Below are 24,922 nucleotides of genomic sequence, written 5' to 3'. Positions count from 1 at the left end.
GATGTTTTTATACCAGGACTCCTATCATCCCAACCACTTGTAAGTAGCAAGTAATCTGCACGCACAGCATGGTAGCAATGGAGACTTGGAAAACTGCTGTGTCAAGGATAGTAGTTTCAATTTTCTTAGAAATCACTGTTCTTTTAAAAAATGATTTTTCAGCTAAAACCAAAGAAATCTTCCTTCTCTCTTTCTCTGCCCTCAGATCCTAAAACTGGAGAAAACCTTATGGCTGAAACTATTTCCATGAAAAATACACTTGGGATCTTTGCTGACCTGCCAGTGAAATTATTAAATTAACAGCATTTTTTCTGCAACATCATTCATCTGTTGAAGTTTCCTTTCGTGCTAAAATGGATCAGAGGTTCATGAGAACACAATATCTTCCAGGAGCTCCACTTCAGGACTGTTGTGTGATGGCACAAAAAGTCTTGTGCTGAAGACACTTCAAACAGCAAGAACACTGAGATTACCAAAAGTCCCATTCTAAGGAGTTCTGACAGTTCTTGAGACTAATTTGAACAACTCAGGAGCTAAAAGTCTCAATTTCTTTTGGGGGACCAAAAACTCCTGTCTGTTCTTTTGCAAGAAATTTCCATTTTGTCTTACTACCTTAAAGTCCACCAGACATAAGAAGAAACTTCCTTCAGAGCTATTTAATCACTCAGTGACACTCTCAACTCCTGAAGACAGGATTCAGAAAGGGAACTGGAATGCTCTGGTTGTAAGGGCACGTTTCATAAGTCTCCTCCTGAAATAATGGCTTTAAGTCATTCCACTGGTCCTAATGACTTCTACCTCCAGTATTTGGCACAGAAGGCCACCTGGTCACATTAATTCCTCCTTGCAGTGCTTCAGAGGCAGAGCTGGTGCGGAAGAGAAACCAAATCACACAAGCTGTAGCTTTGTACTGACCTCTGAGGAGACCCATCATTAACTGGCTGCCACCTGGACTTCATGTCAATGACTGTGTCCAGTTAACTTTCCACTCATCACACACACATTCAATCTTTATCTGCACAGCTTGGCTCTAAGGACACTGTGGGAGACTGTGTGGAAAGCCTTGCTAAAATGAACATAAATTCATTTCCACTGTTTTTTCCTCAACCACCAAACCACTCATCTCATTACATCAGGTACAACTCACTCTCTGGTTCTTGCCAATCACCTACTGGTCCTGCATGCTCTTGGAAACGGCTTCCAAGAGTATTTGCCTAATAACCTTCCCAGGAATGTTAGGCTGACAGCCTGTACTTACTTGGATTCTCCCTCTTGCTCTTCCCAAGAAGGGATGTGACGATTGCCTTTTCCCAGATATCAAAAAACTTCCCTCATCCTTCCAAACATGACAGTGAGTGGCCTTGCAATGACATTACTCTCAGGCAGAGCTGGCTGCACCCCAACTGGTTCCATGCACTTGTGCACATCCAGTTTGCAGCTTCCAGTGTATTTAACTACTTTTCCATTTACTGTGGGTAACACTTCACTCCCTCAAACAGGACCAGGGACCTGGGAGGCTTGAAAACAACCCTCACTAGCAAAGGCTGAAGCAAAGAAGACTTCAAACACCTCAGCACCACCTATCACAAGTGAAAGGCAGTCTTCTAAAACATCTGCAGTAAAGAGACTTTCTTTGAAATGCAGCCTCATAAATAAGCAATGATGTCTGGGACAGGGGTAAATATTCCTAGAGTTCAGCTACTGGATTTGAGCAGCAATCAAAATTTCATTTAGTGAAGGTGTCCAGGAATACTCCTATATCTTATTTTGATCAACTGGGCTTCACACAAGACCCAGTACACTGGTACTGTTTATATCCAAAGTCCTTCAAAAATATGTAAGTCCAAACAGCCCCACTTACAGCCTTTAGAAATTAAAACCCTTAAAAAGCATAAAGTCCCTCAAGCATTTTATGTAAAATTGGGAAGGCAAATCTAGATGTAGGCACTGAACTTAAAGCACCAAAACTATGAGGGTTGAATGCCTACAGCTTCGGCTGGCCCTCCTGGGAATTCAGAGGATCAAGCCTGACATTTCTAACTCATCATCACCAATAAATCAGGTTTGACTATTTTCACAGAGAGCCAGCAGTGCTGCTGGGAAATGACTGCCCTCACACATTGCAGACACATCCCTTTGGACAATCTAAATTGTTAATCTTCTTTGCAAGGTGAGCGTAATTGATTCTGCTCTGGTCACTGAAGACGGTGGCGCAAACTAAAAACAGGCTGCCCCAGGACTGACATAATGCATTCCTGGCAGGGCATCATTTGGCATTTGGGCCAGTGGCAAAAACAGCCTTCTCTTCTCCTCACCACCCTCCTCCCTCCCCTTTGCTCTACCCCGCTGCACCGTCACCGCAAACAAACAACAACATTGCCGAGATCCAAGGAGGTGTCAGTTCCCATCAGAAGGAAGGAGGTGACATGACATGTCACACGACAGCAGCGCTGCTCCAGCTGTAGAACTGTCATCATTAGCAGCGAGGCACCATCAGAAGCCCGTGTAGCTGGAAGTTGGGATACACAGGCTCATTACAGGTCTCTGTTTAAGCTTCCGGAGCGTAACTGACTGTCGCACCTGATGTAACGTGTCATGTGCCCTCTGTATGTTCCACAGTGCCTGATTTCATGACCGTGTTTTGCTTTCTGCTCCTGAACAATCAAATGAAATTAAAACTTCCTGATGAAGCAACTCAAGCAAACTCAGGAAGTCCTAGGGCAGCCAGACAGTCTTGGAGCATATCAACCCGCTGTCATCCACTCTTAGAAGTACCCAAACTACCCACAGGCCAGCTGGCATGGCCACCAAGCACTGCTCAGTGAGGACAGCTACAGCCATAGAAGCCAGATAGCTGCAGGAACAAGGTGCTGTCCAGCCCCATGAGCTCTGTCTCCTCAGGAGCCACGCTGGATGGGAATACATTGCTATTCTCAGAAGTCACTTCAAAACTTGCTGTCCCTGCTCTGAGCCTGTAATGATCCATTCTGTGGCTTAATAAAGTTGAAAGATGCTGCCTCACTCACCGAAGAGCTGAGGTTGCTGCTTCCTGGGGTAGCCAGCACACAGGAACACATACACAGCCTGGGACTGGCTGGCCAACATAAAACACTGAATCTTCTTGCTGCTTTTATCTGGCAGCTATTTAGATATAAGATATATCCCAGCAGCCTGGCTGTCCTGCTGAACAGATGGGAGGAGGAAACAGACACAGGAAAGGATGGGCAAAAGCATGATGGAAAAAAGTAACAGAGATGGAGGTGCTCGTGACTGTGATTAGCACATCAGGCTATCAGTGAAGGAGGGCAAGGGGTTAACGGGATACAAACGAGTGATAACAATTTCTAGCAGCCCATGTATTCCCAGCTGAGTTGATCTTCCTGGTCTAAGCACACCTGGAGTCAGCAGGCTGCTGGGGGTTGCAGTGGATTGAGCTGTAGACGTAGCTGACTATCAAGGATTGACAGTAAAACACTTTCCAGGCTGTCTCCCATTAGAAATATGGATTGCAGCAGCCTTAAGAAACAGATACTTCTGCTTTTGCACAAGGTAAATCCTACTTTTGGATACTGCTAATTAGAAAACTGCCCATGAGCTCAGTTCTTTGCAGGACAGGATATTAAGATGGGGCATTACAACCTGATCTCACAGCTATAGGTGTGTAAGTACCTGTCCTATGTACCTGTAGAGTGCATCATCTTAAGTGTGGCAGTACAAGGTGTGGGAGCCTGGAATCAGTGTAAACCAGGTCATGGACAATGACTTGCTTTTTTATGAAAATCTGCATGAGCAAGGTTGGCTTTTAGATTTCCATCCACGACATTTTAATTGACAAACACAAAAGCATGACTTTCACACAGGCGAAAGCAGCAAATTAAAAATGAGATTTTCTAGTAGCTTTTCATTTCTATTTGCACTCCTCCTTCACAAAAGCAGTTTAAGAGTATGCAGAATAAAAGGTTCTGAATTCTCTCCCTCAAACAGAGAATACATGAACTTTCTAGAGTATCTGCATGGGCCAAGATCAAATACAACAGCAATCAATAGTGCTGTATTGTGGCAGCCAATCATTTCTAATAACCAAAAGAAAATTGCTTTTCTTTGAAAAGGAGTAACGGAGTTCAGTACAAAGGGTGAGCTTCGCTGCATTTAACTTCAGCACTCAGAAAGTCAAGGTGACCATTAGTCAAGGAAGAGAGCTGTCTTCAAAGAACTGTTTGTTGACATCCATCTTGAAGTGGGAAGAATTGCTCTTCAGAGGGACTCTGGAGAGAGCTGAGGTGAGACTCCCCTCTTTTAGAGAGACAACGGTTAGTGAAATACATCCTAACTATATCCATTAAATAAAGAAGACATAAATGGGTAGATTTTAAAGTTGGAAAGAGAAATTGAGTATTTACTAGACACATATTCTAGAAAGGCATCAAATCTTGACCTGAATCTCCAATTTACTACTATCTTGTCCTAATCACCCCCCTGCTAAAAAACGTGTCCTTGCTAATTTGTCTGAACTTTTTTTTATACCATTCATTCTCACCAGTTTTTTCTGCATTAGCCTGACAGGCTCTATATTAAAAACAGCAATACTCCTACATTTAGAAAGCCAGGAATTGAGTTAATTCAGTAATAGCCAAGCTTATAAGAACAGCTTATCATAAAACTCAGGACTTCACTTCATCAAAAACTGGATGGCTGCTTGGAGAAAGACAATAGAAATGAACCGTTCAGGTGAATATTTCATTTCTGAAGTTGCTATAGAAAGAATCAAATAATTCAATGAAGCAAAAAGATAATTAGAAAAGTAAAACTCTCACAATAGAAAAAAAAAATCTTTTCTTCTCTCCTTTTCTTTTCTTCTTAGTCAGTTCCATTTTTGAGACCTCTCAAATAAAAGAACACACAGTGAAGACTTACTTTGCTTTAAGTGTTTCCTCTTGGAAATTCCACTGAGGGTCTTCCACTAGCTGCAGTTCTCGTAAAACACTCCCTGGCTTGTAAGCTGCATTGATCACCATGCTGAGAACCTATTGAGAGACAAAACCAACAACACTGATGGGTCTAAAAGCAGTCCTTGACCACACTGAATATGGTCCCAGGTGCTGCATAGGCAGGAGCAGCTTACAGGTCCCTATTTGTGTCCAAAACTGCACGGGGTAAGTGCTGGATGCAATGAGTAGAGGTCACAGAGTGGATCAATGTGTATTGTAGGTGACACCTGAATCTGATACGGTAAGTGCATTAAATGATGCCAGCTAACCCCAGAAACCTCCTGCTCATCAGTAATTTTTGTCTCTCTTGTGGAGAGACAGACACTCTCCCAAAGTAGATTCCATTTGCTGCATCTATAGTGGCTCAATTTAACAAAAAAAAGAAAATAGTTCTGAAGGCACAACCAGGTACAGTGTCATGTGCACCACCACACACTGAACACTGAAGGGGAAATTCACACACTTCAGGTCAGCAATATGCTTAAATGCCTGAGTGCTGTGTGTCTTGACTGTATTAGCAGAATATTAATGAAGTCCACACAAAAAGAGTTTGCAGGAGGTGTGCCTGAAACCCAGTGTGTGTCCACTCTGTACAGCAAAACACATGTGCCAATCCATTTAATCCAAAGTCACCGAGAATAAAAATGATTCCTTCTATTGGTTCAGGGAATCCAAGCTTTAATAGTCTACGCTTGGCCTAGGGAGATAAACACAAGAAAAACAAATCTCTGAACAGCACCAGACCGTGTGTTTGAACACTCTGAATTGTGTGCACATGAATGACTCCACAGTGAGTCTGGATTGGTTTTCATCTAATTTAGCTCTTTACCTAATGCCTGTTCTTAATTCTTTGGGGGCCTGCAAATGATTTCAGTATGATTAACATCTTAAAAGTTTCCCCAGCACCCATGAACGTAGTTCATCAGAAATGAAAAAATAACTAGGTCATGCTGCAAAGACCAATGTGTTTATGTTTGGGTTTTGTCTTTTTTCCTTTGAGTTGATTTTTTCCTTCTTTAAATCCAGCAACCTGAGGATTTGCTAACATTCTGAAAACCCTGTAGGATTAATCGTTTCCAGGTAAGAGCTTCACTTAATGCTGCTCAGTACCCTGTAAAATGGCATTAGTTGGAATTGCTTGGATAGGTTATTTACTAGAAGCAAAATTTAATCTATTCTTGGGCCCTAGGAAACATTACTCAAACTACTCTTCAAGAAAGTACAATTAGAGACACCAAAAGTTATGCCTAATAATAGCACCAACATTTTATGCAGCTCTGATCATCTGTACATTTCAGAGCACTCTATAAGGAAGGGCAGGAGCACAGTCCCTACCTCACACATAGGGAAACCACAACGTAGATTTACCTACAGCTCTCCAGCTGGTTCCTATTTCATCACACAACCCTTTACACTAGTTACTAAGCCACACTGATTCCAAGAGAATGGCTGATGAGAAGCTCGTTGCAGTACGAGAAGCTTGGCATGACCTGGCAATGTGAGCTGGAAGCCCTGGAAGCCAACTGTGTCCTGGGCTGCATCCCCAGGAGCATGGGGAGCAGGTGAGGGAAGGGATTCTGCTCTCATGAGACTCCACTTGGAGTGCTGCATCCAGCTCTGGGGCCCTAAACGCATTAAGGGCATGCTGGAGCAAGTCCAGACGAGGCCACAAAGATGCTCCAAGGGCTGGAGCACCTCTGCTCTGGAGACAGGCAGAGAGCTGGGGGTGTTCAGCCTGGAGAAGAGAAGGCTTCAGGCAGACCTTACAGTATTCTTCCAGTACCTGAAGGGGCTACAAGAGAGTTGGAGAGGGACTTCTGACAAGGGCATGGAGTGACAGGACAAGGCGTAATGCCTTCAAACAGAGAGGGCATGTTTAGATTAGATACCAGGAATAAATTCTTTACTGTGAGGTACTGAGGCACTGGAACAGGCTGTCCAGAGAAGTTGTGGAAGCCCCATCCCTGGAAGTGTTCAATGCTGGACAGGGCTTGGAGCAACCTGGTCTAGTGGAAGGGGGGGGTCAAAACTAGAGGATCTTTAAGGTCCCTTCCAACTCACACCATTCTAAAAATCTGTGAAGAAAGCTCCTCAGTGAGCCCATCCAGTTGCTCATCCACATCTTTTCTTGCCTGTCTCTCACTGAAAGAACTGATGGGGCACTGCCCTCTGACACACAGACACTGAGACCTGATGCACAGAAGCCAAAGGTCAGTTTTTAAAACACCAAGTGCCTGTGTTAGGTCCCACACTCATTTACAACTCATCAGGTGTGCTTTCCTCTTGATCAGCAAATCCATGGAGTTATTTAACAACTACAAAGGAGCCTGTCGGCAAAGCTCTTCTTAAGCCCACTTCTACACCCACCCTGTTTGCTGGTGGGATATCCAGGAGCAGAAAGCGTCTTGCTGACCAATTCCTGGAAACAGTGCTGTCCTGCCCCTTTACCAGGGTGATGGTGTTTGCATAAGTTGTCAGAATAGTTAGGAAATGAGCAAGAAAAGAAAACCCAACTCTGCAACACCAGCGTGGCCATGTCTGGGCATTATCCCAGATCCTAATCAATTCCAGCCCTGCAAAGGGACCCACGATGCCAGGACTTTTCTCAAAGCTGGCTTATCATCAGCAGGACTCTGTAAACTTCCAAACTCTGCTTAAAAAAAAAGAGTGTTTTGTAAGAACAACCATTTCCCTTTCAGGGAAGAAAAAATGTTTTTTAAAACCTCTGCCTTTTACTCTTCTTGCATCTCGAATAAGTCACTGGGTTTGGCATTTCACCCTACAACAGAGTTCTCTACCATGTTACCTTCTAACAGCTTCATATTACACAGAGATGTAAACAAACAGATTCTTGGAAAAAATTAACAGTTATTAAAACAAAAACAGTGATAAAACATAGATCAGTTTCCAGCTTTCCAGTTCTGTCTTTCTCTGGAGATGGAAAGTTATGTCAAACATATCAGACTGGTCAAATTCCCTTTGGCAGGAGTGGGGACCAGCCTGAGATTTTGGTAGTTTATTTTCAGCCCTCTCCATCAGGAATGGTTTGGGTGCAGCCAATTGTGCCTTGGAGCAGAGTGGGGGACAAGGCAACACCAGCCTTTGCTGCTATGCATCGATGAGGTTTTATTTTGATACTGCTGAACTTTGGATTTTCAGAGGATGGAGTCACATCACTGCTGTGATCACTCAGCACCACCACAGGCCTCTACCCAACCTTACAAGCACCTGACATCTTAGCAACGAAGTTTTCCAGTTCATGTATTTTCTCATGCACAAGGGCTCTTTTCTGAGCACATCCAGACATGCCAAATGCCACTGGGAAGTTCAGCACTTTTCTTCCCATTATATCTCTTTGGTATTCACACATTTCCTGTCTTTACCTTGCTTTAAATGGTCCCAACCCTGGATGAAGTTTTCTCAGGAGTTATCACTGACAAGGTGCAGCTCAAAATACCATCACACCTCTTTTCTCCTTGTTCAAGATCCCAATGATCAGCATCCTTAGGAGGAGAAGCTCAGTTTCCCTCCTCTATCTGAGATATAAGCCCACAGTTATCTAACAAGTGGTATGCTAAGTCCCAGGCTCAAGGTAGAACAGTTAACTTTATTTTATTTTACTGGGAATACTGATGGGGCACAGAAAGAGAAAGGAAAATGAGCTATCTGGGATTCTTTCATTAGGTGATCAAGGATCTAAAAGCCATCTTTTGTCAGTCAAAGCTGTAGCACGGAAGTGTTGACATGCTTAGGGCAGTCCACGACATTCAAAGATACAGATGGTCAGATCCTAACTTGGAGGAACTATTGCAGACAAGCTGAAGTCCACAGAGCTGTCTTGAGGAGGATGTTAGTGAACCCTCTTGCAGAAATGCAGTTTATACCTTTCCAGACCTTAGAGGTTTCTGTCATTCCAATATCTGATCAGTAATGACAACTCTATCAGCCTGGCTAAATCATATACCTAAGGCTCAGTGCAAGCTATTTAATTTTCTGAGCACCACGATTTAATTATGCAAATTTCTCCTAAGAAGTCATGCTGTGCTACAAAAAGTTCAAGCTGAAGAGTGCAATAGCCTTTCTTCACAAATGCTAGCTGATTTCTCCTGTTTGCAACAGTTAGACAGACACATTACCTTTGTCCATTTTCTTTTTAAATAAAGAAAGAGCAAAGTGTCTTAAAAATAGTAAGAGCAGTAAGCAATGAGGCTAATTAATCTTTACAGCATATTTCTCTAAAATATGGTGGGTTATAGATCATCTGGAGTCTTAAAAAGACACCTCATTCCATTTTACAATGTTGCTGTGGAGTTGTTGGCGTAGACGGAAGAACTGTTCTTAAGGGTTTTTTAGATATTCTGACCCAAGAAACTAAATCTAAAGCTGACAATGTGTTTAATTTAACTTAAAGTCAGCATTCATTACATATCACAGCTACTTTACAGTCACCACTTTTCAGCCCAGGTGCAATTGCTGGTTGGCAATAGCTGATGTCTCCACTGTATTTGGCTCCAAGTTTCAACTTCTTTTCCAAGAAAATATCTCAGGAATGAGAAAAACTTTGCAGCTGATGTCAAACAACAGGCATTACCAACTCACTTGCCTCTTACAGTGAAAGAAACCACAATAAACTACTGGTCCCAGCAGAAACTTGTGCTGGCACTGGGAATAATGAACAGCTTAGGCTTTAAAAATAAATTTGGCACTAAACAGCACAAGAGCTACTTGTTGCTCACCTAAGGCTTTGCATGGATAAAAGAGTACACACAGGGTGATGCTTCACTTCATCAGTGATGGAGGTAAGGACAAGACCTTGTGGGAAAAGAGGGCTGAGGAGCATCATGAACTACAGCTGTGTTGAATTTCTGGATACAGCCCTCAGGGTTGAGTGTGGTGGAAGGCAGAGGATGGGGACCTACTCCCTCAGCACCCAGCCAGGAGCAAGGTCTCCCATCAACTGATGCCAGAGAGGACATCTGCTCTCTTCTTGCTTCAGGTGAACCAGGATGGGGAATGGGGCAGGAGTTGGGTGTTCAGCTGGTTTTCCTCCAGGCTTTCTATCAGTCTCAAACACAGAAGCGTCTCCATCACAGAGACTGCTGCCCACAGTGAACTGGCTGGCAAACAGTACAAGTTTTTAACCAGAGTACCTCTAAAGGCAGTGAGTTATGGCTGGAGATCAGGGTGATTAAAGAGGTTCTCATCAGGCTGCTACTGCTTCAGTTCCCCTTTCACAGCTGTGTTTTGAGTCGTCTTTCCCACCCTCCCCCATGCGTTGCCAAAGTAAAGCCCATCTATAATTTATCTATTCCAGACAAGTTATGCTGATGCATAATTTACAACAGCTTGCAATTTTCCTATATAATGAGAAAGATCATTATAAAGCATTTCTAGTCTTGGGGACACACCATCAGCAGGTGTAAAGAAAAACCAAAGCATTAAGCTCAGCACCAAGACTGTGTCTGGAGGGATGGGGACCCTTGTGAGGTCCTCAGCTCTGCAAACCCTCGTGTTTACAGCCTTGGGCTGGAGGAGGTGCCTCCTGCACTGCTCTCACCACTCAGCTCCACAGTCCTTCTGGGTGCTCTGGCACCTGTTACAGAACATCATCTCAATGCAGGGATGTACTCTTTGCCATTTCTTGCCTGCTCCATGTGCTGGGTACCCCCATCCTCCCCACTGCCCATGGTTCTCTGAGCTTCTGGCACCTCTCTTATCTCAGCAACAGCTGATAGGAGTCAGGTGTATCTTCCCTACAGCAACACCATGAATGTCTTCTCTTCAACTCCTTCCAGAATTTGGAACTGGTTCTCATGGCCAGAATGAGCTTAAGGTCATAATAAGCTTGAATTTATCTGCAAAATAACACTGACCAATGCTGGGCCATTGCCATTGTCCTGTTCCTTGGGAAGACGTTCATGTCTCCAAAAACAAGATTCCCATGTCTCTATGACACTGCTATTTGTTCCTTCAGCAAACAATTCTGCAAGGAGGCAGAGCAAGAGAAAATAGATTGTTCTGTAGGAAGCTCAGGCTGGTTTTCACAGTGGGCAATTAGTCCCATTCTTGAGGAATTTGGAGAATTTGGTGTTAGCAAAGGCTGAAATACCAAGGGAGGACCTGGCAGAAGCTTTGCACCGCTTATGTTTTCAAAATCCAAATTCCAGGAGGAAAGGAGGAAGAAGCATTAGCATAAGTATTGACTGTGCATGCTTCATGTTTTTCCCCCATGTTGCTTTTTCATGGCCTGTTTTTCAAGTAGCAGCAGATTGCTAATGCTCCCCATCAGCAAGCCACGATGGACTTGCTTTCAAATTTGGCAGCTGTCAACTCTTGCTCTGCAACCACTTTATCCTGCTTTCTGCTGAGGGCTGGTTTTGACTTGCTTCTCTGAGACCGAGCGTCCCACCTGCACAGGAGCTGGATTTCTGGGCTTTTGTGTATAAATTAGTGCAGGTGATGAGGAACTGAGTGGAGACATGGGAGTCACACTGTAGTACAGTACTGGATGTTTTCAAAAGTGGTGGTTTATTTGGGAGGAATCTCACCTTCCAGGTATTCCTGTTAAGGGCTGGATTCATCTAATTTCAGACAACTGCAAACATCCTGAGCTCGGCACTGAGGGTCTTTCAAATACATCAGATAAACAGATGCTTGGAAGTTTCCATGTTTTACCACCAAGGGCAGAAGGAGCTCAGATATTCCCCTGCATCTACATCAAGTGGGGTTTATTCAGGTACAGAACTGAAAGTTGGAAGATCTGGATTTCTGGAAGACCCCAGTCAAACTGAAATGGTGCCCAATGGAATTCTGTTTATCCAACAATACCATCCTGTCCTCTGCCACCTGCAGTCACCTTGCCTTTTATCTCTGCATGGACTACAATATTTGTGGAAAATACTTATGAATTTGTTTCAAATCAGGCAGCTTTTCTCTGAGGTGAACAGCAAGTGCTCAGCACTCCGGATTCAGCCCAAAGCAAGCCCTGACTGGGTCAGGATGAAATCAGCACATAGCACACACCCCTGCTTAGCTTTCCATCCTGTTCCCCAATGTTTTGGGCCCCACTGGACCACGGTCACAGACACATGGTCACCCACACTGAATCTGCTGCCCAACAGCATCGTGGATGCTGAGAAACAGGCTGATGGCAACAACCACAGAGGCCCTCTTTGGGGATGGCTCTGGTCAGAACCTGAATTCTCTTGCACAGTTAGACAAACCTTACTCCCAAACCAACACAATTCCCCATGTTTCAAAAACATCACCTCTCCCATCAAAAACCACAATGCACACATACCTGCCCCGTATTCCCAGCTTGCAGTTTTGCCTTATGGACACCACTACAGAGCTCCAGGACAATTTTAGGTGCACTGTTTCCGAATTCTGGGCCTGGCAAGCCACCCCCATACTTTTCCCCTGAGATCCCCCCGAAAGACAGCTGAGCCATACCTCCTTGAGGACCAGCACACACTTGCCAGGCCCCACAGACTGAGGTAGCTCTGCGATCCTGCCTTTGTTTAAATATGGACCTGAGAAGCAGCGGTGGTTGATGTAGAGCTGGGGGCAGCAGTATCTCCCATTGATGGTGCCTGCAAGGAGAAAGGAGCATTGATGTGCCTGTTGCGCTTTTGTGTGATAAATCAAGAGCACCTCCTCCTCCTAGATGTGGGAAGGAGGGGAGAAGAGTAGAGAGGGTACAGAATTCTTCCCTGGGACAGAGGGTAGGGAAGCCCCCGCTACTCAAATCTGTCCAACAGGGGAAAAGCAAATGTTTTTAATAGTGATTGATTTGGCTGCACTCCCTGCTGAAAGGAGAATGGAGAAAGGATTTCATTCATGACAGGACCCATTGCCCTTTCATAACTCTCGTTGCAGATGGACATGAGCAACTCAGTTGCAACCTGCCTGAAAGGGGAGGTACAACCTGACTCTCAAAGACAGGGAATCAGCTCACGGAGAACATCCATGTGGAAAGCCCTAGAAACCCCTCTTCAGCTACTGTCCAACGCAGTAAGCACTGCAGTGCCACTCCCCTGATCCAACATGGGTCTACAGAGCAGTTTTCCTTGCCTGGGCTAATTATAATTGGCTCCTTCATAGCCCATGGAGAGAAACGGGTACTTTTAGATGTTGTTGATGTGCCATCCAAGTGGTTATCCACTCCTTTGGCTATCACACCCAAAAAGACCCTTTCATCCCCATTTGATTGTAACAGGGCCTGGGATGTTGGCTACAATGCCAGTGTGTGTCCCACAGCCTGCTGAAAAAAAGTGAGTTAAATCCTGCCCCTCCTGCTGAGTCTGCACCTTTAGCTGGATGAATACTGCACTCTCAGAGCCTCCTGGCATTGCTAAAGGGGAGAAAACTTTGCAGTAGCCATGCCACACGGTCCTGATGCCAACACAGGGACCCACTGAGGCCTGGTGTACACAATTTCATTGATGCCAATTAACAAGTCACATCCATCTCCTCCAGGGTTTCATTAACCTGGCCCTAACATCATTAAGCTGAAATGAGCAAGCTCCAGGGGAACTGTGACAGCCCCAGCAAGACACAGTGCTCACATGTGGAGGACCAGATCCTCACCTGCTGCTCATCATGCACTGTTGGTGGGTTTACACCACTTTGCACCCCCAGAGGATGTGGTTCCATCTCCCCACCCAAATGACAACTCTCTCCCTTTTTGGGGTCATCCCCCTCCACACAGGCAATGGGTCCTTGAAATAAGGGTCTTACCTGTTGTGTCTGGCTGAGGAACCGGGCAGAGGTCATGAGGTATTTTCTCAACAGGCACTGTGGATGGTAACCTGTCAAAGAGCAATTTTGGTGTCATTAATAGTGTCAGACAGGACAAAAGGCCAGAACCAGCCTTCAGGATTGACCAAAAGATACACCAGCACCTGCCTGGGGCAAGGAATGGAGACACTTCAAGCACAACCCCACTTCCACATGGTTTATCACAGCCCAGGGCCAGGGTATTGCAGAAGAAGGAGCCTGATCCACCCCTCCTCCAAAAATATACTCTGATCTGTGAGCTTTAGCCTTGCAGGCTGAAAATATTCTCACATAAACCCCTTAAATTCTAGTTTCTACAAACTGGAAGGGATAGATAGGGAAATGCCCTCCTGGTACATGTCCATCTTCCCTAAGAATCCCTTACTGGCCATCAGACACGAGCTGCAAAGTCCCAACCAGTAAAACAATTTCTGTTACAGAGACTTTCTAGCAAATATATTGGATTTAAAAGAATCCTCTTGTCGACTGTGCTGCAGTGTCTGGACAGTAGTTAGCAAAGCCACACAGCTGCTGTGTATTATCCCCCCTGGACGACCTGATGCATTCCTGTAAAAATACCACCTTAAATAACAAAAACTTACTGCTTTTCTGGTTGCACAACTGCAATTCTTCTCTTCCTTCGCACTGCAAAAATGAAGCAAGGAAGAAAAAAATCATTTTGTACCCTTCTGTCCCATAAAGTGCACCCAGAATGCATAAAAAGCTGTGTAAATGCACTGACAATAAAAAGACTTCCAACACAATGAAATGGTACTTAATTACTATCACCATCTTTCCTTGGTATTTTTTAACTAAGTCACTACATCATTAAAACCTACTTTAAAGATGTAATAATACATTTAATCTTTCCTCTGGAATGCTAATATTGTGTTTTATGGGATCAGTATAAAAGAAAAAATTAAAATAAAAACACAAATATTTTTCCATACAGCAACACATATGGATAAGATTACATTTTACAAGCATGATTACCTCCAGCATAATTTATCCCTCGCTATAAATTGTGATAAGGCTGCATAATGTTGCCATAGCAGTATTCTCTCAAATTAGGCCCTGGCTGCCTGATTTTTAACTTAAGCATATTTAACTCTTTGAAAGGGTTGACACATTTTAAAATCTGCCTTTCAGATGCTAATTAATATAACAGTGAGGCTAATTTTTCACCTGGTGGCTTGAGATTCATTGGATAGTTTGGAACAGGAGAGCAACACTAAGACACTGAGCTCTCATGACCTGCCTTCAAATGCAAATGGAATTTGTCTTAATATGCACTGGAGGCAGGACAAAACACTGTGGGATTAATTGTGCTGGGAGAGATTTTAAATTAAACACTAGGAAAATCTCTGAGCTGGTAAGGGTGGTGAAATAAGGGGACAGATACCCTGGGAAGGGGCAGAAACTCCGTCACAGAAGGGCAACAAATATTTCTCAATTTAGATGGAACAGGTCCTGTTTTGGAAAGGAGTACCACCTGGATGGCCTCTTTATGTTCATTTCACCCTATATTTTATGAGGTTTTTCTACAATTTGAGGTCTTTGTCTCTAATTCATTCAGCTGCCCAAGTGAACCTGGCTCAGCACTACAAAATCTGCTTTCTCTCTGACAACCCCATTGCAAACCCACAACCGACTGCAATCCCAAAGCACATAACAGCATTCCCCAGCCCCCCAAAAAATCCCATTTTTGGAGGGACTCATCAGAGAGACAAGTACAAATTGCCTAATTCCAGTCTGGTCACTAATTAGATTTATTACTATTTATTACAGTACACTTACAGCTTGGTTATTAGTCTCCTAGTTAGGCTGACAAGTTTCAAAAGTGGGGTTATAGACAGAAGACAAACTCCAGTGATGTAATATCCAGGCTGCTTGGAGCCTCCATGTACTTACAAACAGCTTTGTGTGGTGGAGTCAGGTTATAAGCATTCGCTTCACACCAGCCCACAGGGAAAATGTCCATGGACTCGACATCAACTATGTACTCCGGAGAGGGCATCTGTAAACCTATAAACACAAATTTATAATGTGATTCAGACCCGGGAATACCAAGCTCGGAGCCACCCGAGCGTTCATCACAAACCAAGGGGAGCGAATGATGGAACGTGTGAAAATAAATCTGCTTCCCTGCATCAAAATCAGGCACCATTTCATCTCCAATTTTAATTACCCCAAATCAAGTTCATCTGTGTCAGGCCAGCAACTTCAACCCCCTCTGCCAATTCCACCCTAGGACCTAGAGCTCCAGCACCAGCATGAGGTGATCTCCTAATAAAAGAGACCAAAGGATCAGCACCATCCTTGCCTTGGCATCTGGTACAACATCTTTGCCTCCTGCTTAAAGCAGCAGCGTTTGACTGTACACAGCCAGATGACTACAGGGAACTTCCACTAATGAATGTTCACCAAGGGCTTGCGGTGTAATTGAAACAGTAATTGAACTTTGTGATGGGAACAGCATCCTGAGGCTGAGATGCAGCATTTGGATTGATCTTGTCTCTAGGAATAAACCTGCTGCACTCTGAGAGGGTGTGGGTGCATGAAAAACCAAAGAAAGCAGGAAAATAGGTGCTGGTGCCCGCACTGCTGGAGGAAATCATTAAAAAATGAAATCATGATATCTGCATAGATTCATGGGTGTCATCATCTCTGAGATAAGCATCATATTCATTCACTGAAAATAAACGTTTACTTCACTGGGATATGGGGCAGAGTAGAGGATGGGATGAAAGCACGTGGTACAGCACACAATTTGCTGAATGCAAGATCTCAGCAGCTGACATTCCCTGCAAAACCATTCCCCTCCACAAGACAATATTCCAAGGTCACTGCTCAGCCTGAACCTCACAAAAGCTGCACTCTCCAGTGGGGAAAACATTTTTACCCAACACCAGGAATCCTGCCAAGGAACCAGTGTGAGAACAGCTGAAGTCAGTGGCAAGACATGCACAAAGTGAGCAAGCCATGGATCAAACCCTAAACCGAGCAAGAAATCAGCACAGTCCCCACTGACATGTCACCAGGCCTGGGAAAAACCACTGTTTTCACTATTGTAATGATGTTACTCTGACCAAATGGACTTGATGCTGTTAGAGGTGTTTTCCAACCTCAATGATTCTGTGATTCTAAATCATTCTAAAAATAAACCGATCAAATGTACTTTCCTGCTGGAAGGCAGCAATAGGTGTGACATGAAGGGTCCTTTCTGACCAAAATGGTTCTATGAGCCTATGATCATTCTGGTTTTGACGTTTACAGCTGCAGTCACCCTGACAAGCAAGGAAGCACCACAATGTCTGTTCTCCTGCAACACCTCTATTCCTCTTTAAGACACATTCACAGCTACTCTGTCCTCCCTGGCACTGCCTCTGCCCTCTGGCAATTGATAACCCTGCCTTCCACTTCCAACATCCTACTGCTGCCTTTGGCCTCACTCATGGAAGTGGAAAACAGCTTGTTTGAGATTCATTAGTTTCATTTGGTGCATTTTATGCTGCCATCTTCTCAGACTAAGAAATGCCCATGAGACTTGGGAGGTTAAATGGAAAAGAACAGGGAGATTGGAAACAGGGTGAGTAAAACTTCTGTGACCTGCTAGACCTGCTATGAATCTTACAGGATGGGAAGAATAGAGCAGCAGCTGTAGAAAACTGTCGAAGGGGAATTTATGGGAAACTCCCTGGAGAAGTGATTAACAAAAGGGTTTTCCTCAAAATTCCTAGGCTGTGCAGAGAGGGTATGTTATTACTTGTATAAATTCGCACCAGAAAGCTCCAGCTTTCAAATCTAAAATGAACCAGTAAAAATTAACAATGCAGATGATGGGTAATAAAGTAGTGGAAAGCGCCGGGATGCGCCGAAGCATCCCATCAGTCCTGGGCTTCTCCTCCACTACGGGGGAACTACAGTGCTGCTCATTAAATGCTTGCCCTGAAGTTTACAGAGTTTTGCTACTGTACAAAGTGTGATTTATTAGGCAATGTTGCCTCATGTCTGACTCGACGCTGCTTAACTACCACGTCCTGGTTTATGGCTGCAGTTTGGGCTGTCAGACAGTGAAACTGGGGAGGGCAACAATGAAAGCTTCAGACGTGCCCATGACAAATGGTGGGACCCGAGGTCTTCAGCAAGAGGCTCCCATGGTACTTGGGGAGTCTTGCTGCTTCCAGAATATAAATAATCAGTTAGAAACAACAGTATATCAATGGAGGGAAAAAAACACGCCACGGCTCAAGCCACATTTATTTTACAACTCCGCAAGCAGGGTTTTGTGTTGGTTTTTTTTTTTTAACGCCTCTTTTAGCATAACTGTGCATACTGTAGTGATGTATTTCTACAGCAGAAAAGATTTCTTTTTATTTTTGCAGTCTTTTGCATCTTTTTCTTTTACTACAGATCATTCTATTCCTGGTATTGAGAGATAAACCAAGTGTAAAGCATCTATATATAAGAACTCAAAAGACAAGGAGATGCACACAGGTAAGTTGTAAAAAACATCCTTTAAGAAATTAAGAGAGTAAAAGGCCGGGGCAAAGAGATGAGAGAGGGAAGCAAGGTGGGAGTGTGTTGTCCTCTCCCTGCCTCTATCCACGTTTTATGCATATAAAGGTGAAGGCACCTGGTCATTTAAAAAGGGAAGCTGCCAAAATGTGTCAGATTCCTTGACCAGATGGGTGTAAATTCAACAACAGCCTTAGTGAGAATGGAATTTCAAACAAGTGTTGATTTCAGTTCTTTAACAAGCCTGCCCTGTGTGTGGACCAGGCTACAGATGAGGTGTTGATACCTTGAATTAGAAGCAATCAGCTATCTCAGAGGAAAAAAACACAACCTGTTATTGCACAGAGCTCTACCAAAAGCAAAAACGCAGGGGGATTCTCTCTTTAGGCAGCAAATGACTAAAAAAATCTCCAAGAATGGGATTTATCATAGAGGAGTCAGGAAAGACTTGTCTACCATAGAATGTTATTTTTGTAGAGCAAAACCGCTGAGCATCTGCCTGTCCTGTATTTTAGAGCAAGCTGCTGGCACAAATGATACTCTGGGTTACCTGCCAATGTTTTTATTAACTGGAGGTGATATGCCAGGTGATGACAAAGAAATATATTTAGTATCAGTCTTGCTTTCACTGTCTTCCAGACTCAAAATATGGAGAGTTGAGTATCTTGCTGTAGAGGGAAAGTGCCCTTTTTTGCAGATCAGGCTTGAGTTTTCATCTCACATGAGATTTCTGCAAGAACCTCTTGCCTCAACCCCAGTCCCTCTGTTCTTTTCTGAAATCATGTGCTCAACTATGTTTTGTACTCACACTAAACCTTCTGTAACTGTTTTACCCGGAAGGGCCAAAATGTTACTGTGGGCCACTGGAAATGCCTTTGCCATGTTCATGGTTCTCCAGAAAAAAGCAAATAGGTATACTACATTTGTAGTTGATGCTGAGTCAATTAATATTGATTTCAGAGGAAAACTGAAGCTTTTACATCCCTTACAGACGAAGCCAGTAGCTTCAGACATGGCTAAAAATTAAATTATATTGTGACAATGACAGATGCTTGTTATGGTTTATCACAGTGCCCATCAAAACACTTAAATGAACATGGCTTTCTGCTCTCTGAATTTTACAAATTACAGTTTTTAAAGCAATAGTAAAAAAAAAAAATCCCTGTGTTGTTTTAAATTACACATACTTAAACATTCCTTGCCCAGACAAATTGAAAAAACAGTCCTAAGTGCAAAAACAAAAAAAAAAGGAGCTGATTTATGCCTCATTTCAAGAAAGGTGGAGATGGAAGTTTTGATATGTTATTATGTTTTGCTAGAATTCAGCACTGTCCTAACACTGCTTGTACAGTGCTGGTGTCCACCACAGGGTGAGGGCTTTCTAAAGTCTGTAGAATAGAGTTACTGACTTCAAGATTCCTCTTAGATCAACAAAGAAAATTACATGGTCACAGAAAAGAGGGAGGTGAGCATGGGATGGCCATGGTGAGGAACAGCATATATTGCAAAAGTCTTATGGACACAGGTGAAAAAAGGAGAGGAAGGGAGAGAGGGAAGGAGAGAGGGATAAAGGGTTAGGGAAGTTGGTTGCTGGGGGACAGGAGAGACCATGACAGCATGTTGGGAATCACAGTGGAAGTCTCAGCTGCACAAGTGAGGCAAACTTCCATTCCCAGGATGGAGGTCTACCATGAGGGCAGGAAAGAGGTTTCTGTCGTCAACAGAGGTCACGCTGATAAGAGTCCACATGGATGGGAGGGTGGAAGGGTTTGCAGCTCCCTCAGAGAAAGATCAGGGAAAGATAATTCTTTAGAACACACTATGGGTCAAGATGTATAAAACAGAAAAGCTGAAGAAAGCGATTTTGTGCAGAGGATGAAGGGCAAAATTGAGTGAGTGAGTGAGTGAGTGAACCAGGCAAACACAAGAAGCTGTTACAGCACTTACCTTCCAGGTGAAGCCACATTAACCGTCCTTTCACTGAGGTGACAGAAGCAACACATATCTCTGCAGGGTTCCTGGGGTTCACTGCCTCCAGCTTCATGTTCTTAGTAAAGCCACGGCTGAAGGATGTCTGAAAGAGTGAAGAGCCAACACTGAAATACAGCACAGCAGCACTGCATGACTTCAATCAGGTTGTTCAGTGGGAAGCACAAATTTAGCATGATTTGCTTTTCCCTGGAAGTGCAGGATACACTGAAGAACACAGAGGTATCTGGATTCAAAATGGAGCTGCCCTGGACACCTGTACTGGGTTTGAAAAGTCAGGTTTTGGTGGCAGAGGGGCTACAGCAGAGGCTTCTGTGAGAAGATGCCATAAGCTTGCCCCATGTCCAAAAAAGCCAATGCCAGTCGGCTCCAAGACAGACCCATCACTGGCCAAGGCCAAGTTCATCAGCAACAACGGTAGCACCTCTGCATCTCTCTCTTTTTGCCCACAGGAGCATGAAAAGGTTCCCCTTCTTGGCTGAGATTGTGGCTAATAATAATAATAATTGGGATGGGTAATAATTGTCACTGACTCAAAATGACTCTCAAATTTGAGAAACTGGAAGCCAGGCTCAAATTCAATACTTCTGCTATTTTTATAGCAACAAGGACTACAGGAATTTCAACTTGAGCAATCACTGGGAGCTCTCTGTGAGACCAAAAACTTCTGGATTTGGTCTTTTTTTCATCCAAGAACGTGCCACTAGTCTCAAATATCACTTGGACTGTCTCAAGCCTTGCTCAGCACCCAAATCAGCTTCACTCTGTTAAAGCTGCTGATGGCCAGGACTGCAGAAAAGCAGGGTGAGTTTGTTTAAATGCCTTTTAGTTGCCTAACAAGGAAACATCATTTATCATCACACCGTCTCCTTTCATTGCCACTCGGTGCTGGAGGCTCATTTGTACAGAATCAATGGCAAAACAGTTAGCTGGGAGTTTATTTTACTAAGCATTTGGTCATGTCAATCCATTTCATAACTGCCTCTCCTTGTTGAAAATTCCCCCTGGGAAAACAGTTACAGCACATCCACTGCCAGCACCACGTCTGGCTGCACAGGGTGGAAGATGTGCTTGCAAAAAGCTTCTATCAAAGAGCCCCTCAGAGCCTCAATCAAGTGGACAAACCTGCCAGGGAGGTTGAACAAATGACAACAGAGAGATTGCATCTCTCTGCAAAGAACTGTGTTATCAAAAGTGAAAGAATAACAGACACATGTTCATCGGGTGAATGTTTCCTTAGGAGAAAAAAAAAAAAGGACAAAAAAGTGCTCAGATCTGATTTAATCTTGGAGGATATTATACAGAGACTGTTCTCAAGGCTGCCAGTGCTAAGAGAACAGATCCATTACTTGGCAAAATGAAAAGAGATACAAGGAAAAGGGAGGGGTGACTGCAGAAGAGAAGAAACATGACAATTTTCCCTCTCTATTGGTGTGAAGCAGCACTGTCCAGCTTCCCTCACCACTTTCACTAATCTTCACTTAAAGTCCCTTTAAGTAGAGGGTTCTGCATAGGATGGCACAATAAATGGGGTAAAGAAATCCTTACTCTAATTTGATTCTCAAGTCAGGCTCTGTTGATGGTACAGGTCTTCTGAATTCATCAACAAAAAATTCACCAGTTCACTATCAAAGCTTCCAAGACAGGCTGCCCTTCGGCCACCACAGACGACCAAGGCCATGCAAAACCTGTGCCTGGTGAGACTGTCTCCATTCTGCTTTCCATAAACACCTCATCCCCCAGTCCTGTGACTTCTGAGTAGAGTGAAAAGCCATGTAATTCCTAGAGGAACCTGCTTGTCCATCATCCACACCACCACTTGATTTCACAAACCCTTCTGTGCTCATTTTAGTTGCACCAGTAACATTTAGGTACCAGCATCAGTAACATTTTCAGTTATTGATGGGATCTCAACTTCCATCAGTTGATGGGTACATGAAGAAGAGCATCAAGTTACTGGATCTGCCTTTCCCCAAGTGATGAATACCTGTCAGATCAAGTCACACAGGATTGTCATCGCCATAAAACAGCCTGTAAAACATTATTTCCTAAAGCTCTGAATCTTATGGACTCCAGTATAATGATGGGCTGCTCACTCTCACGTCACTGCTGTTGCATCAAGGAAGCACATGAACTGTCCCAAACCCCATCCATGAGGGTTAATCACTCCTCTCATACTACGAACTCAATATTTTCAACCTTAGCTTTGAAAGACATGTTTGGTTATATGTACCCCACTGAGAATCAGAGAAAACACCCAAAATGTGAAAAGGGACAGATGCAACCATTCAATTTCTTTACCTAGTTGTTTGGGTTTTTTTAATAGCACTTGAATTACTTGTTATGGTCAGCTGAGATCCTTCTTGTGCTAAGTGCTGTACTGAAGCAGAGAGGAGATGAAGAGCAGAAAACTAATCAGATAAAGACAAGAGGAAGAGAAGAGTTTCTTCTCTTTTAGGGATGGAGACCTGGAACACTTCTCCAGTTCCCTTCCTAAGGCAGAGACCCATGGTGGTCTGGGGAACCTCCCAAAGCCTTGCTGCAGCTTTTCTGTGCAAGCTGTTTTGTTTCCCATGGACAGACAGGAGCAATGCCAAGGCCAAAGGAAGAACTTACATTTCTAAAGCACAGGTGAGGCGCTGCCTCCGCTCCACACTGCTTCTGGTAGTCTGCCCAGTCAAAGTCCTGGCCAGAGTAACCTGTAGGAGGACAAAAAATAGAAAGTGCCATCAGCCACCACTTCACACCAGAGAGAGAGAGAGAGAGCACAAAATGGTCCCCAAGCAGATGAACATCTGTGTTTCAGCATCCCATCCTGCCTCAGTGAACCGTGCAGCATCACCAGGCAATTTCTCCGGATGCCCCCTCATACTTCATGAGAGCCAATGTCAACACTTCTCCAGCCCTCACTCACACACCTTCTGCATTTCACTTTGAAAACTCAAACTTTTCATTAAGAAATAATAAAACATTAATATTTTCCTTATTTTCCCTTTTCTGTTAGCATCTACCAACTTTTAATAAACCCATAACTACTGGGAAGTGCTGCTGTCCCCAGATTTTCAGATGGGGCTGCTCATGGACTTCCTTGTCCTTCCTTTAGCTATCTGAAAGATGGGGTTGTGGAGCTGCACATGGGTTATGAGCTGGTCCCTCAGCAGTGGACAGGGTGCACTCAGCAGGGACAGCTCAGCAGCTTCTGATCAGCACAATCAGAACCTGATTCATCCTCTCTTTCAAAGCATGAGATAAGCCCTCTCTTCATTGACATGGATGTACCTTCCATGACTGACTTCCCAGGAGCTCACTGTGTGTGAGCTGAATCCCATCACTGTAAGAATGTTAGAGAAATCTGGAGCAGAGCTGGAAAACCACCACAAAATTCCCAATCTCAGCACCTACATGACCCCTTCAGCCTCTTCCTCTAGGTAAAAGTGAGCATCTCTCAAAGAGTCACACCACAGAAAAACAAATCAGCCCTCTGCTCATCCACTATTCTTACTTGGCTATTTAGGCAATAAACTCCTGGGACAGAAAGGGGTTTTTTTTTAGTTTGCTTTTTGGGGCTTTTTTTGCCTGCCTCTTAATCTGTATTTTTACAGTGCTTGAAACCAGTGAGTGCTAATCCTGTCCAGGGCCCTGTGGATACTCTAATAACATTATGGTAGAACTACTCTCACTGGAAAGTTTCAGGAGTCACCCAAAGGCCAAGTTCTCCCCTCAATCTCCTTTCCTGGCATCTAGCCTGGCCTCATTTCACAGAACATCCCTAAATGCCTTTTGCATTGATAGTCAAAAAGGGACACTCAAAATCAGATGTGAATTAATCACTTATAACAATGAAAATTGCGACATTTTTTATGGGCAAGGATTGGAATACTAAGTGTAGTCCCTTATCAGTCAGCCAGATCCCAAAAATGAGGGTAAAAATTTTGAAAATGAAGTCCAAAGCATCCTGCTAAGATGCAAAGTATCTGGGATAAGATGAACTTCTAATCCTAATGATTGCATACATGACAAATTATAAAGATAAAGCCTTGAGCTAAGATGCCTGTCTCTGTAGGGCATGAAAGTGCATAATAATTAGAAAACTAGAAATAAACATGCACACAGAAGGAAAAAAAAAGGGCAATTACTTATAAAGAATGTTCATGTTTCATATAAAAAATACCCCTGCACTGTATTTTTAGCAAACAACTTCTGCAACAATATTTTCTTCCCTCTTCTTCTCCATCTCCCTTCTTCTCTCGAGTTATTTGTGCGCCAGAGACTTTTCAGCTTCATAAAACGAAATGGAAAACAGGAGATGTGCACATCACTTGATGTCAGAGGGGGATCTGTCTGATCATGTACAGATGTTTCCAGTGGGGACATCTACAGCTGTGCCTGTCACCCTGGGTTCCCCTAGGAGTCAACAAGAGAAACAGGCAGATCTAGAGGTGGTCTGTTTGTCCTGCTGCAGACAGAGCAGAATTGCCCTGTGGAAGTCCCTCTCACTCTCCATCAACACCAGAATTTGGGGATGGGCTCACGTGGGGACAGCCACGACAGAATTGTATAAATGACATCACCTGGGCTCCACTTCAGTTGCCAGAGAATCAAAAACCTGACTATAGCCTGCACTTCTTCTCATCTCTGATTTAAACCCC

General features: G+C 43.8%; 1 protein-coding gene across 2 annotated transcripts in view; it reads right to left on the bottom strand.

Moving 5' to 3' along the window:
• SFMBT2 (Scm like with four mbt domains 2) overlaps window positions 1–24,922 on the bottom strand; it is a 115,082-nt gene that overhangs the window by 16,637 nt on the left and 73,523 nt on the right. For both annotated transcript variants that reach the window (XM_027679583.1, XM_027679582.1), the window contains exons 10-16: window positions 22,890–22,972; window positions 20,232–20,358; window positions 15,678–15,791; window positions 14,369–14,411; window positions 13,728–13,798; window positions 12,441–12,580; window positions 4,915–5,024 (exon numbers count right to left, since the gene is read on the bottom strand). In XM_027679583.1, the coding sequence (XP_027535384.1) occupies window positions 4,915–5,024; window positions 12,441–12,580; window positions 13,728–13,798; window positions 14,369–14,411; window positions 15,678–15,791; window positions 20,232–20,358; window positions 22,890–22,972 (688 nt within the window). The remainder of the gene's footprint in view (window positions 1–4,914; window positions 5,025–12,440; window positions 12,581–13,727; window positions 13,799–14,368; window positions 14,412–15,677; window positions 15,792–20,231; window positions 20,359–22,889; window positions 22,973–24,922) is intronic.

Source organism: Neopelma chrysocephalum, unplaced genomic scaffold (genome assembly GCF_003984885.1).
Source record: "Neopelma chrysocephalum unplaced genomic scaffold, ASM398488v2 Primary Assembly neopelma1_45, whole genome shotgun sequence".
NCBI classification, from domain to species: domain Eukaryota; kingdom Metazoa; phylum Chordata; class Aves; order Passeriformes; family Pipridae; genus Neopelma; species Neopelma chrysocephalum.
The sequence above is the reverse complement of the archived record's forward strand: the minus strand, read 5'-3'. Positions and strand labels throughout refer to the sequence as shown.